The sequence below is a fragment of the Alligator sinensis genome, unplaced genomic scaffold (assembly GCF_000455745.1).
Source record: "Alligator sinensis unplaced genomic scaffold, ASM45574v1 scaffold29_1, whole genome shotgun sequence".
In the NCBI taxonomy this organism is placed as follows: Eukaryota; Metazoa; Chordata; order Crocodylia; family Alligatoridae; genus Alligator; species Alligator sinensis.
The window spans coordinates 2,966,247-2,980,841 of NW_005841933.1; the positions used below are offsets into that span (position 1 = coordinate 2,966,247).

At 42.0% G+C, this 14,595-nt stretch overlaps 2 protein-coding genes across 10 annotated transcripts in view; one reads left to right on the forward strand and one right to left on the reverse strand.

Annotated features, from left to right (window-relative positions):
• SCRN1 (secernin 1) overlaps window positions 1-12,539 on the forward strand; it is a 69,728-nt gene extending 57,189 nt beyond the window's left edge. Inside the window, exons 6-9 of the mRNA XM_006019589.1 lie at window positions 753-918; window positions 9,302-9,482; window positions 11,772-11,931; window positions 12,232-12,539. Coding sequence (XP_006019651.1) covers window positions 753-918; window positions 9,302-9,482; window positions 11,772-11,930 — 506 coding nt within the window. The 3' untranslated portion in view covers window position 11,931; window positions 12,232-12,539. The remainder of the gene's footprint in view (window positions 1-752; window positions 919-9,301; window positions 9,483-11,771; window positions 11,932-12,231) is intronic.
• Window positions 12,540-12,963: 424 nt separating this feature from the next.
• Window positions 12,964-14,595, reverse strand: part of WIPF3 (WAS/WASL interacting protein family member 3) — a 68,605-nt gene continuing 66,973 nt past the window's right edge. For 7 of the 9 annotated variants that reach the window (XM_025198963.1, XM_025198956.1, XM_025198957.1 and 4 more), the window contains one exon: window positions 12,965-13,742. In XM_025198963.1, the coding sequence (XP_025054748.1) occupies window positions 13,618-13,742 (125 nt within the window). In that variant the 3' untranslated portion in view covers window positions 12,965-13,617. Of the gene's footprint in view, window positions 13,743-14,595 lie in introns of all 9 variants that reach the window. The other 2 variants (XM_025198968.1, XR_003093055.1) reach the window with 2 other exon arrangements.

The window sequence follows — 14,595 nt, forward strand, 5'->3', positions numbered from 1 at the left end:
CTCTGAGTACTTTCCCTCTTTGCTGTCCACTGTCTGGGCCAATCCCCAATGTGAAGGTGCTTGGCCTGTTGCCTGATGATTGGGTTGTGATGTGGGAGCTTATTGCTCAAATCCTGTTGGGAGTGTTGAATCTGAAAACTGGGTTCTCTGGGCTTCTCTTGTCTTTGGTAAGTGCTTTAACGACTTTGCTATTGGGCACATGGTTAGAAGCTTGTGTAGACACCAAGAAGTTACTAGGTGTGGTTCTTGACTTACTGTAATTTGAAGGTTTATGTGCACTTCTGTGTGTCCGTGATGAAGTTGAATCACAGCAAAGCATAAATGGAGCTAGATGTCTTCTGGCTAGCATTTAAGTTTCTTCTCATAATGCACAGTAGGCACAAACATAGTGCTGTAGGGTGATAACATACCCATATGAGCCACTTACCCATGTATGTGTGGTTCAACCTGTTCTACAAGATGAAATAGTGTGATTGGGCAACTAAGTGCCAAAAAGCTGCATTTTATTGGCATGTCTTATAAAAATAGAGTTCTGCCCTGAGCTAGCTGCTAGCTGAGCAGATTTATTTGACTGCTATATTTCAGGGTTCTTCACTTTGATACAAGCTGCTAATAAGTGGAATGCCACATGCATTCTTTTTATGACAGTGTTCGCATGCGGTATTTGCATTTACAAAGCTACTGAAGTAAAAGAAATTTCTTTGGATCAGACCATAGTGCACCATGTGTGTGTGTGTGTGTCTTTCATGCAGGAGGTATTTCTGCACAAACAATGATGGACATTCTACGTGACAAAGATCATGGTGTCTGCGTGGACTCTGAATCTTTCCTTACTACGGCTAGCATGGTATCTATGTTACCTCACAACCACAGTTCTCCATGTATTCACTTCTTCACGGGCACGCCAGACCCTTCAAGGTAAGTTAGGGTATGTGGGGCTGTTTCTGGTCAAAGATGGGGTGTAGGCACTAAAAGTGAGGTTCTGGCTGAGTCTTTGTGTACCAAAAGCTACTAAAGCAAGTGTGGTGACAGATCTAACTTAGTTTTATAGTTTCATAGTTTCTAGGGTCGGAAGGGACCTGGGCAGATCATCTAGTCTGCCCCCCTGCCATGGCAGGAAAGAGTACTGGGGGTCAAACGACCCCAGCAAGATGGTCATCTAACCTCCTCTTAAACCCCCCCAGGGTGGGAGCCTGCACCACCTCACTTGGAAGCTGGTTCCAGACCCTAGCCGCCCTGACCGTGAAGTAGCGCCTCCTGATGTCCAACTTAAACCTTCCCTCCACCAGCTTGTGACTGTTATTCCTGGTCACTCCTGGCGGTGCCCGGGGGAACAGGGACTCCCCCAGTGCCTGTTGATCCCCCCTGACTAGTTTATAGCAGGCCACAAGATCCCCCCTCAGCCTTCTCTTCTGGAGGCTGAACAGGTTCAGGTCCCGTAACCTTTCCTCATATGACCTTCCCTGCTGTCCCTTGATCATGCGAGTGGCCCTCCTCTGGACCCTCTTGATGCTGTCCACATCCCTCTTAAAGTGCGGCTCCCAGAACTGGACGCAGTACTCCAGCTGCGGCCTGACCAGTGCCGCATAGAGGGGGAGGATCACCTCCTTGGTCCTGCTTGAAATGCATCTGTGGATGCACAACAAGGTACAGTTGGCCTTCCTAGCCGCCTCCCCACACTGCTGAGCCATGTTCATCTTGGAGTCAATAATGACTCCAAGATCCTTTTCCATTTTCTACACCTCCAGCTCTGAGAGAGATGCATTTTAGTGGAGCAACAACCTATCTTCATCTGCAGTTCCGCTAAGTTATAAGCCACGGGGATGTGCCAACCTGCATGCACCGTCATGTAATGATGACGGTGCATGCAACTTGGATGACTTGCAGCTGGTCTTGCATTACTGAACAAAAAACAAAGAGGGTGTATAACTTCTTTCTCCTTCTCATCTTCCTGCACATGCTCTCAGTCTGTGCTGTCCACCCAAGAAAATGAGGTTGGATGACAGCAGAACTGAGAACCTCCTCCAGCATTAACTGGCTTACCTGGTTTTATGCAGCACGCACATGCACTCTTTCTTCTTTGAAGGAAGGATTAAATGGCATCACTAACATGTGCCCTGTGGTAGGAGCTAGAATGGATAAGGACTGCATGGAGAAATTCCTCTGGAAAGCCATGTAATGATGACGGTGCATGCAGCTCTAAGCAGCCTGTCCCTACATCCTCCAGAGACAGGAGGGAGGAGTGGCCAGAGGGCTTCATATCTGGGATGCAGAACACCTTCTTGGGAGTAGTAGAGAGGTTGCCATAACTTTATTTCAGGGTTGCTTCAGTCTCCAGCCAAATGCAGGGTCGAGGTGGCATAAACAGATTTAAGGGGGCATTATGTTTGTCTCCTAGTGGACTGTTTTCTGTTCGCTGCTGCCTGAGAACCATAGGGCAGGATTGGTGCTCTCCCATTTAAAGATGAAGCTGAATTCTCCATGTTGTAGGAGCCACTTTGGCCTGTGCAGGAAATTCTTCATTTGCTTTTAGCACACTGGCTTAAAAGAAGGAGTGGTGAGGAGGGAGGAGGCAGGTTCGTCAAAAAGATTCTGGGGCAAGAGATGGGATAGCTTCACTGTGCCTGATCTAATGCAACTAAAGCAAGTCTTTTGTTCCAGCCTGTAGGCCCTAACTACAAAGGGTGAGAGCTGCCACTGTCCGTTATGTCCAAGTACAGCTCAGATAATGTAGAAATAGGGTGATCAAGTGTTTTTACTAGAAGCATACATTAAACCAGTTCAGCTAAAAAACAAGATATATAATGTACAGTCTAAATACACAATGCAACTGGGATGTTGGTTGGGTTTTACCACCTTTTATGAAGGGGTTAAATATGAGGCGTAGTCCAAATGTAACTTCATAAATTTAAGATGCTGCAGGTTGGCACATCCCCGTGGCTTATCACTTAGTGGAACTGCAGATGAAGATAGGTTGTTGCTCCACTAAAATGCATCTTTCTCAGAGCTGGAGGTGTAGATTTGGTGTTTATCTTTGAGTGTGCTAGAAATTATTTCCCGTTAGAGTTTTAGCAGAGAGCCTGGGAAAAAAAATTGCTGCATTGTCTTGCATACATCATGCACTTGGAATGTGCATTCTAAGCAAAGGAATATGGTAATCTTCCTTCAGGGAGAGAGGGAGTAATGCTGCAAGTGCTGCACAGGATGTTCCCTAACATGGCTGTGGACACTTTCCACGGAAACTTTTGCCCTTGTACCCAGGGCTTGGCTCAGCTCAGCTCTGCTGTATTTGAAAGCCAGTGGCTTTCAGCTAACTTGGCAGGTGCTGCTGGCTAGGATTGGATCCTCAGGTGACCTGGCAGATGCTACTGGCTGCCCACCCAGATCAGCTCAAAAAGCAGAAGGGTTGGGTAATTTGACTCAATCAGTAGCATCTGTGGTATCCTGCAGCTACAGGGTTAACAGAGCAGCTTGCTTCCTCCTCCCCCACCCCCCCCCACCCCCCCTGCAGCTGCCTGCTTCTTTTATTTTAAATCCTGGGGAAATACTGTATTTACCAGGGTTTTCAAGGAAAGATCTTTCTTTTTTTTAATTTTGCCTTTCAAAAACCAAGTGCATATTTTACTTTGGGGGAGGGGAGGAGGGGCATGTTGTATGTGAGACTGCAGTCTAACAAATGCAGGTAACTTGCAGTTCAGTACTTAACATCTACAAGTCATTAAATGCTCAATAGACTTTGTTTAGATGGTTTACAAGGGGGACTTAATGGGTGGTATGCTCCACCTATCATCTTCCTGTACACCTTTGAATTGTTTTCAAGATGTGGATTTTTGTTGTTGTTCTCAACTCTCTGAATCCAGTGGAAATAGGAATTTCAGTAAACACCCACTATATGTGGAAAATAAAAACCGTTTGGCTAATCTTGGTAAAATGATCAATAGTTTTTCTATTAGCATTCCATATAATCTTCTTATGCTTGAAATACCACAGCAGGGATGATTTAACTTGTTCAGAGTTCTGGCTTTTGTAATTGAAAAGGAATTTGCAATGGAGGCGAGTTACCCTTGTAATGTCACATCCTCAATATATAAAAGGGATCAGCAGAAAATAGTAAACAATTTAAGTGTACTCTAATTTCTTAAGGAAGATTATTTTAGTTTTGAAAAGGAGAGTAATTCTTTCCTCGCAACATTATAAAATAATGGCTGCACAAGCATTTACGAAAGCTTAGTGACTTCCTTGCCATTGTTCTGGGCTTTTGTTTCCAATGCTGTTGTCAGAGTAGACGAGGTTCTTTGGGTAAATTGGATATCTTCTATTAGACCAACTAAAATAGTTGGAAAATTTTCGTCTTTGCAAGCTTTTAGGTACACACTTCTTCAGGCAGAGGGAGCATCTGCAGTCGTTTTGTGCTCTCCTGGATGGGATAGAAGCTAGTACGCAAGAATGCAGGTCAGTGAAAATGCAAATGTGTGGCAGTGAGGGTCAGAGGGAGTGAGAGACAATGGGTGAGAGACAGGTGGGGAGGAGGGGAAAGGAAATGGTGACCTGGTGATGGAATATAGCTGGTAAATTGTAGAAAGGCTCCCTGGGTTATCAGATGGCAGGCAGGTTATAATGTGCCATAAATCCAATGTCTATATTTAATCCATGATTTTTTGTATCCAGTAGATTGATGAAGTGAAGTTTGTAGGCTTATCTGCAAAAGGTGTTTTGTAAACTCCCTTTGAGGATTAGAACTGAGAGGTTGGAGAGGGAGTGGTTATCTTATTAGAGTAGAAGTTTGAGGTTTAGAAAAAAGAGTTTCTTCCTTAAATCATGGAAGTGAACAAAATCGGGAGTTCTCTTCCCCAAAACTAAATTAAGATGATTCTCTTTGTGTCAGTTCAAAGAATCTGCCATTTCTTAATTTCCAGAGATGTTTTCCTAATGCCTTGTGTACAAAAACCCTGTTTTATTTACTTTTTAAGTGTTTTGTTTGTGGGTTTTTTCCCTCCCCTCTTTTTAGCTTTTATGGAGATGCTGACCCAGCATTTAGTGTTAAGGACAGAGTAAAAGGATGCAGTTCAAATCTAATTCTTTAGAATATGTAAAATATAACTTTCTCCCTTCTTCATTTAATCATTTTTGGTGTTAGGGGAAAAGATCATATTAGAATATGAAAAATGACACAATCACAGCTGTTTTAGAACTGTGTAACCCACCATTACAATTCTCTTCCAGATCTATGTTCCTATTGAATGCAATCTGAGTCCACTCCCTAAAATTGCAAGCTACCATATAATAGATGATGAAACCACAAGGGTCCTCAAGAATTTCTACTCCCACCCTCTCCTGCAGTAAACTCAAAATTGCTACATACAGTCACAGAAATGAATGGATCAAGAGATCTTTTATCTTTATTCCCCTACCACAATCCATACCCCAGGCATCGTAAACTATGCCTAAACCATTCCTGACATTTTGGTCCATCTTATCTTTTAAAACCTCTAACTACTAAGATTCAAATGGAAACAGGCTTCCTAGATAATCTGTTTAGTAATTTTAACTAGTCTTAGAGTTTGAAAGTCTTCCCCATCTAAACTAAATTTAAATTGCTTTAAGTCCATTATTACCTGGCCTTATCACAAGTGGACATGAAGAATAGTTTATAACTTTTTACTGTAAACTTCATGTATCTGAAGATTTACCTCCACTCGCTCCATTATAGATTAAACAAACCCAGTTCTTTCAGTGTTCCTTTACTGATCATCTTTTCTAGACCACTGAACATTGTTGTCCTTTTCATCCTCACTTTCTACAACTGGTTCTTGAATTTGTTTCCTTGAAGTGCTGTGCCCCAAATTGAACATAGTACTCCTCAAAATTCCATAAAGTGCAAGGAAACCTAAAACTTTTCCTCCCACACATTAACATGCTTGAAATTTCTCTTAAATGTAGCTTGTTGAAATGCTAAGTGGATACTTCCAGAATTGAAACACCAAATTGATACTTTGTTGATGGGTGTTTTGTTTTGTTTTTTTAATTCAGCTTTATCCAAAATATACCGGATCAACCTGAAGTTGCAGCTTTTGGAATGGGGGCAATCAGTTCTTTTTGATTTGGGAGTTACACTATGCTCTGTCTCCGCCCTAACTTCTCCCTGCCTTCTGTGTGCTTGGGAGGCAACTGAATTCCTGGCTGTCTCAATTGCTTCCAACTGGTAAGGGGAGTAGATGAAAGGGTATGCAAGCCTGTGCCTACTGTGCAGACCCAAAATAAGAACATATGTAAGGTTACAAGTAGAACCTGTTGTGTATGTAAGAGAAGCTGGTTAACTACAAGTGGCCATAGGTTTCTGTACTGTCATAACAAATCAGTGGAGGGAAAGTTTTAGATGAATAGCAGGCCCCATCTTTTAAATGTTTTTAATCACTGGAGTAACTGCTCAAAAGTAAAATCTTTGCTTTTATTGCTTAAAGCTGGAGAAGACAGCACTGGAGAATATTATTTATTGGTAAGGTGACCATATGTCCTGGATTGGCTAGGACAGTTCCGGATTTTGGAGGCCAGTACCAGCCAGCCAGTGAAAATTAAAATGCCCCTGGTTGCGGGACACAATTGCTTTAAAATATTGATTAGTGTAATTAACTGTTACTTCAGAGGTGTTAACAATAGGTCATTAACAGGCCAGTGACTGCCTGGATCCTGCAGCAGTGGATTGAGGTGGAGGGCAGTGTCCCAGATTTCAGATTCTCCTATATAGTTACCCTATATATAGGGATGTACTAAACAGTTCGATCTATGGATGAGTATCTTTTACTGTTTAAACGCTTATGAAATCCAAGTGAGCTGTCTGCTGCATTGTTCAAACCACATGCAACTTCCAAGTTTTTTTTATGCTGACATTAAGAATGGCAGCTCTTTATATTGTGGCAAAGCAGATTGGGCAAAGGAGGAGAATGCCAGCGTGATTCTCCTAGATGACCCAAGGTCTTAATTATTAGATGACTCTGAACTGTCTTTTTGTACTTGTGTGTTCATGCAGAGGTCCTTTGGTGCTGAAGGGAGTCCCACTATCTTGCACCTGGCAGGTTGAATGTTCATTGAACCCTGGGCAGGGCACTGATATGTTTTGCTTCTCTAAACTATCCCTTGGCCTTACCAAGGCTAATTATTCTCCTATCTACCTAACCTGATTGTAAACAAAGAGGCTTATGGAGATTCCTCTCTGCATCCAAGTAAATAAAATAAGGTTTGTACATAAGGCATTAGATTTTAACTTGATAAGTAGCAATTCCAGGGAGATGTCTTCTTTTCTACAGTGCCTGTAATCTCATGCAGAGTAAACTCCAGTCTTTACTACAGACATGAGGAAGTTACAAATTTACAGCTCAACAGGCACATCTATACAAGATGCTAACTGCGCAGTAGCCTAATAACACTGCAGTACCATGCTGGGCAAAAACTGTGCTAATACACTACTGTGCAGTAGTATTGGGCTACTGCACAGTAATGTGAGTTGCTGCACATTGATTTATTTCTTGGTTATCCAAGTATTAAACTTAATGCACAGGAACTATGGCACATTCATGAATGTGTAGGCATGCACAATAGTTACTGTACATACATTTTCCACATGCATGCTCTTAACAAGCAATAAGCATGATGCATCTTACCCTACTTACCTGCACTCCCCATTGTCCTGAGCCACTGACAGGAAGTATAATCTGCCCCAATGTGCATGGTGTTAACCACAGTGGAGTTCATAATGGACAATATCCTCTTTACAAACCTACTAGCCTAATGGAACGCCACCTTCTTAGCAGGTTTTCCAGGGGCTAAAGATTTAGTGGGCTTGCAGATGACTTGTTCCCCTACTAGTGGTTGTCTAGTGTTAAGGATGGAGCTGCTTTTGGGACAGGACAAGCTTGCACTGTCCTTGTTGCAGGCATAGAGGATTTTTCATGTTTATCTGGTTGTGAGAGAACAGGTGCAACAAGGCAAATTAAAGAAAACAACTCGCCTCTGTGCTTCCTGTGCCTTCTGTTCCCCACTAACACTTAACCCCCCAAAACTCCCCTCCACCCCAAACCATAAAAGGCTTTTGATGCAAACAATGTGGCTTGCTCAAACACTATTCGAATAGGCTTCCTTTGGTGCAGAGCTTCAAGATAGTAATGGATAGAGCAGCAGCAACAAATCTTTGGTTTGTTCAGTCATTGCTTACAAACCTGCTGTTTCATAAGTCTTGTGACCTTCACTCTGAAGTGAAGGTAACTGCAGTGGTGTATGTAGAATATTTGTGCTGAGTTCAAACCAAGAGACGTGATCTTAAGAGTTAAATCTAGAGTTCTGTTCTGAGCTTGTGCCTAATTCCAGGCTAAGATGGAAATTTGAGTATTTTCTTTGCAAGCATTGGCTTTCTTGTTTGTAGCCTGCTGTTTGATGCCAAATCTCCACAGATATTTAGTATGTTGTGTAATAACTTGTTAAATTTTCCTATAGAATGCTTTGGGAATTCATCCACTTTCAGCTCGTTGGTTTATTTCAGAAAAATCAAGAACATGACTTGTAAGGCAGGGGAAAAGGCTTTGACATGTAATTGCTCTTGTGTGAGAGTAGAACTAGAAAAGTGATTCTCAACCTTGGCTTCAAGATGTGTAAGGAGATAAGCAGATAAGGTCATATTCAGGGTCTCTGTGCCTGGCTGCTCCCCCACCTGTCTGGCCCCTCTACAAGGAGCTAAGTGCTGTAATTAATAAATCAAGTCATTTTGAAATGGGGTTCTTATCATGTTGCAAAAGTTAAGGAAGGGTATCTTGAGTCTGACAAGGGGTGCCTTGAATCTAAAAATGTTGAGAACCACTGAACTAGACAGTAGTTTTGGATTGTAGGACTTGAGAATGTTGGCTATCATAGATTGGGGGAAGATTAACCATAGACTGAGGGAGCAAAACAGGAGGTTGCTAAGAGGAAGACATTGGGATTTAAATAATGAACATGATGTTTACCAAAACTATCCAGGGAAGGAAACTGAGGGCTATCTTTTTACAAAACTGGGAAACTGCAATGAAGGGGAATGCAAGGGGCTATAATGTAAAGCTTTGCAAGAAGTGGAGAACAGTTATTAAAAGCAAATAATTTTCTTTTCTTATGACATATATTCCTCTCCTGAAAACTTATTTTTGTACCGCTGACCTCAGTCCTCCACAATCAAAACACATGCAGTGAACTAATGGTTCCACAAATCTGTCCATAGTAGCCTAGTTAAACTACTGATTGATATACAGAATGCTTGCAACAGTCTTATTTCTTTCAGGTCCATATTTAAGCCTTTCATTTTTGCTGACGATGTCAAACAAGTACCAAAGGTTCAGTCTCCATCTCTCGGTGATGACGATCCTGCAAAAACGATACCTCGATTCCAGGAAAAACCCGACCGCAGGCATGAATTGTATAAGGCACATGAGTGGGCCCGTTCTGTAATTGAGACTGATGAGGTAAGGCTTCTAGGACTTGTAGACTATCAGACACTGCTGCTTTTTCTTAACGGTGACATTATCTTTTGGGAGGAATGACAATTTCTCAATGGGTTTGTGACCTTGCGCTTCGTTCGGTTTGGTAAAATCTGTGAAATCCTTTTTACGTAGCAATTTCTGCATGTAATTTAAAGGAAACATACATTCTAAAAAAGATTTCATAATATCACTTCACTTAACTTGGAAAAATGTAAACATACGTGGTATCTTTGTTTTTAAGAAATGCTGGCTGCCAAAAATGATCCATCAGATGCTGGCAGGCTGTTCATTATGCAAAGCCTAACATTGGCAAAATTTTAAGAATAAAAAGTTATTTGCCTCTGCAAATGTGGTAGAGATGGGATTGGTTTCTTGAGTGCTGTCTTAGCACTGTCAAAGTTTTGAGGGCATGAAAAGAAGCTGTCAGACTACCATACTTGTTGCTGGAAGAAAGACATAGTAAAACTTGTCTGCACAGCCATCAGATTATTCAATACCCATCATTGTATGCAGAGTCACTGTAGCCAGTGTTGAAGAATTAATGGGACATCATGTTGTACAATAAGGTAGGAGTGTTGCAAGTCCAACTATACTGTACAGGCCGACTGCCATTCCAGCATCTCAAATGTAAGTTGTGGGTTTTGTGGGGGGAGGGTGTGTGTGGAAAAGGGCATTTCTTTAAGATAAGACAGCTTATTTAAGTCTCACTTCAAACATGTATTCTTTCTTTTGGTGTGTAAGCCTAAAGAGTTGGTATAATCAGTCTTGTCCGAGCTGGTCATTTCCACTGGAGTTGGGAAAACAAAATGCCTATTGTTTTCAGGTACAAAGAGAGAGAGAAGATTTCTTTTCAAGGTTGGAACAGCCCTATCTACAGCAGCTCTAGAGATCTGACATGCAGTTGTTTCCTTCAATCTTTCTTGCCAGTTCCAATTATTAACAGTAAATTAGCTTCCACAAAAAGACATGGTTGCCAAATAGTACTGCTGGTCTCAAAGAAGACAATAACCATTTCATTCTGCTTAAAAATCTTCTACGATCACAGCTGCTGATGCACTAAGAGATGTGTGGCATGGTTACAAAGCTGAGTGGGCTGAATGGTGCCCATGCTGTGAATCTGTACCATCCCAGGTTTAGAATTAATTTCCACCCTGAATTTCTAGTTTTTGTTTTCTTTTTCATGGAGGATAAATACAGCATCTGTGTAAATGCATTTTTTCCATATTGTTACTTAGCCTCAAAACCTGCACTAAACCAGCTACCTGGGAACAAGGTGTTATGTACTTGTTGCCTTTGGCTCTTCTATTGTACCAGTAGCTAGATATGGGCGAGCCCAAGCAAAGCCAGGAAAATTGCAGACAAGCCAATCCATTCTGAATGCTGGAAGTCATACAAATGTATTTCAGATGACTCTGTGATTCATAGTGCAATGCCAAGCTCTGGGCAGGTGAGCAGGGCCTCAGGGCCTATGTTACACTTTGAGGGAGTCTTTATTGTTTCAGCTTAGTTCAGAAGATCTGCTCAGAGCAGGGAGAAAACTATGTTTAAAAGTGAGGTATAAAGCTGTTCCATAGATATTTCAAACTACCAGGGGGGGAATGACAAAATAGTAATCATCAATACAGCTTCAAGTAGTGAACTTTGCAGTAGTTCAAGTCTGCAAGTCCTTTCCCACTGTTTTATAGCTCCCTATCACCAAATTATTGGCATATATTCTGTCCTGGGTAAGAACTGTTATATATGCTGTGGTGCAAAAAAGTAGATTCTAAAACTTTAGAGCAGACTATCAAGATAACTCAAGTAGGAATAAAAATTAATCGGATTGTGGTTTTAATTGGATGCCCAAGATGCTCTAAACCTTAGCAGAGGTGACCTTCTGCTTCTGGAGGTAATGTGTGGAGCCCAGCTGAACCTTCAGTCACTATTCGTCCTAATATGCTCTTTCATGTAATTAGAATTCTGTTTGTAGCTTTCAAAATAAATGAGGTAGCCTACAAGCAAAAATCATTTCCTTACCAAATCTGTCTATTACAAAAGCAGCACAAAGAATGGTAATGTCACTTGAGACTATTACTCTGAAAACTGGAGTAGAAGGTGGTCTGCAAACAACTGGACAAAACATTTTTTATAGTAGACTTTCTACCAGAGAACAGTGGAGAGGCAAACTTTGCAAAGTAACACTGCCCTTGTAGCTGGTGTTAATCCTGATACTGCTGTATTGTTGGTTGATTTTTAATGGGTATTTCAACTTGGCCATTTTATGTCTTTCAGGATAAAGGGAAGAAGTTGATGAGGATCATGCTGGACCTTGAAAAACAAGGCCTAGAAGCAATGGAGGACATCCTTTCCAGTACAGAGGTTCTGGATCCCACCGAAGTGGCGGACCTCTTCTATGACTGCGTTGATACAGAAATTAAGTTCTTCAAGTGAAGTAGGTGAACATCTTAATTCTTCCCTTTAGATCCTTGCATTGCCATAGAAGTAACCTATCTGCTTATGTATAAATTAGAGGAATATAATAAATGACAGTGGGTCTGATTCTGGTCTCTCTCCCTCTGTCACAATTCTAGTTACTTCTGGCTTACACAAGTCCTCATAATCTTTTTTTCCACTTGTGCCCCCTCTAAATGGATTTTCTCAAAGCATTTTTCTTTATGTAATGTTGAAGTCTTAGTTTTCCATTTGATTGTTGCTCTGAATGGACTTTTAAACTGTTATAATCTCATTTCAGCCACAGTGGATGCCGTTAGCCTTTTCACAAGAAGACTGTAAAGTTCTTCAAGCCTTGAAGGATAATCTCTACATTGCTGAATTTGCAGGAAAAAAGCAACTTTCTAGAAAATGTTCCTTGATAGCTGTATCCAGTTAAATTGTTTTTCTTTGTCCAAACAAGTGGTGTTCCTATTTCTGTGCGTGTAGTGAAAGGAGATGGTCACTGATTGGTCCAATTACTGTGTGCATGCTGGCTACTGTAGTACAGAATGTTTCAATATGTATGTTTGGGCAACAAATTAAAGCAAGGAATAACTTCAACCCAGAGTAACTTCCATATTGTCTTTTGAAAGCAAAACTTCCCGTGACCAGGATTTCACCAAAATTTGAATGCCCAGAAATTCACCAAGCACAGTCTTACTTCACATTGGAAACTGAAGAGATGTTCAGGTGGAGAGTGAAACAGCAGTGCTAAAACCATTTTAAAGTGGGTTTTGGATATGAACTTCCTTGTGCTAGCTTTCTTGGTGTCTCCTCAGCCTTAGTGGAGGAACTTCTAGTTTGCACCTATACAAATGGGTTAAATATTACCTTCTCCTCTTCAGAGCACAGAAACAGTAATTGTTATGCTCCTGTATTTCATTGTTTGCGGGGGGGGGGGGGCGTCCCCAAAGCGTTCCTCAAAATTTGCAGGATTGTAACCTAGACAGAATCAAGTTGGGTACCTGGTACATTCATATAAATCAACTGATTGCAAGACCTCAATGACAGCTGCCACCTCAGTGCAAAAATTCCAGTATAGTACATTTATTTAATACTAGTTGATAGTAAAGATACAGATAGGAATAAATGGTTTGGTGAGCTTGGGCACCAGTATGTTGGCTGGTGACTATATTGTTGAATGGGGAGACTCACATTCTGAGATTGCAGTTTTTAAGTGTACATTGCTTCTGTCTTAAATTGTCTCTCTCTTTGTGCTGAGTAATGAGACAAATTAGATCCTTATAACTGAACTGATCCTTAATGTTGCAAGGCACAAGTTAGACACAAAGGGGAAGTTGGATTGTTGGCATTAGGAGGGCAAAGTGGCAAATACAAGGGCAAAGTGGCGAATACAGAGAGGTGTCTTGCAGTTCTTTGCTCATCTTTCCAATTTCCATTTTTAGGAGGTTATGCTAGTGCAGTGTCAGCAGGGGAACCCTGTTAGATTTGTGACGCAAAGACATTGCCAAAGTATTTCAGCAAGTTGGAATTAGCAATGTGAACATAAAACAAAAACGCAGTACTCCAGCTGCAGCTTCACTAAGGCTGAGTAAAATGGGAGGATGACAGCCTTAGTCTTGCTTGAGATGTATCAGTTGATGCATGCCTGTGTACTGTTCACTCTGTTGGCTATAGCATTGCACTAACAGCTCACGTTAATTCTGTGGTCAGTCATGACCCTTAGGTCTCTTTCAGTTGTGGTGCTAGCTAGTGTAGCATTGCCAAGCTTGTACGTATGTTGTGGATTATTTCTCCCCAGATAGAGCACTAAAAAATATAAAGTGTTAAACATCATCAGGTTTTGATCTGCCCACTTTACAAGCCTGTCCAAGTCAGCCTGTCCTCCAGCGTGACTGCATTTCCCCTATAACTTGGTGTCATCTGCAAATTTTGCCAGTACTCTTTTCACACCCGTATCCAAATCATTGATGAATACGTTGAAAAACACTGGTTTGAGTACTGAACCCCGGAGGCCACCGCTGGTTACTTTGACTCAGTTCCATCTATTTACACACTCTGCGTCCAACCTTGGACCCTAATTCATATTCAGAAAGGTCTTTCTACTGATCAAAATACAGCTGGTATCTAACTGATTTTTCTAACCACCCTTCTCTTCAATTTGTTTATAACAGCTCAATTATTTACTTATTATTTACCATATGGACCCTACTTCTAACTAGTAGGGGTGCAGTGATAAAGATTTTTTTGGCTAATACCGATGGCTAACTATTAACCAGACCTATTGGCCGATACTGATCCAGTAGGTGATATGCAGCCCTGTAGCTTGGAGAGCAGTATCCAGCTGGTAAGTCTGTGGGGAGGGAGGAGTGTAGGGGAGGGAAATAGGTTTGTGGGGGCAGATCAAGGGCCCCACAGTGAGGAGTGCGGCTGGGACGAGCAGGGGCAGGCACTGCCCGGCTGGGGTGGGGCAGGGTGTGGGACAAAGGCATGGATGCCTCCAGCCCAGCCCCCGCACTGCAGAGGCTGGCACAGCCCCTGGCCCTGAAGTGGGTAGCCCACCTTTGCCCCATGTACAAAGCTGGTGGGCACATGCCCCCTGTGCCTCCCCCAGCTGGGAAGCCCTTGCCTCTGCTCGAGCCTCAGCCCCACTCTCTCCCTC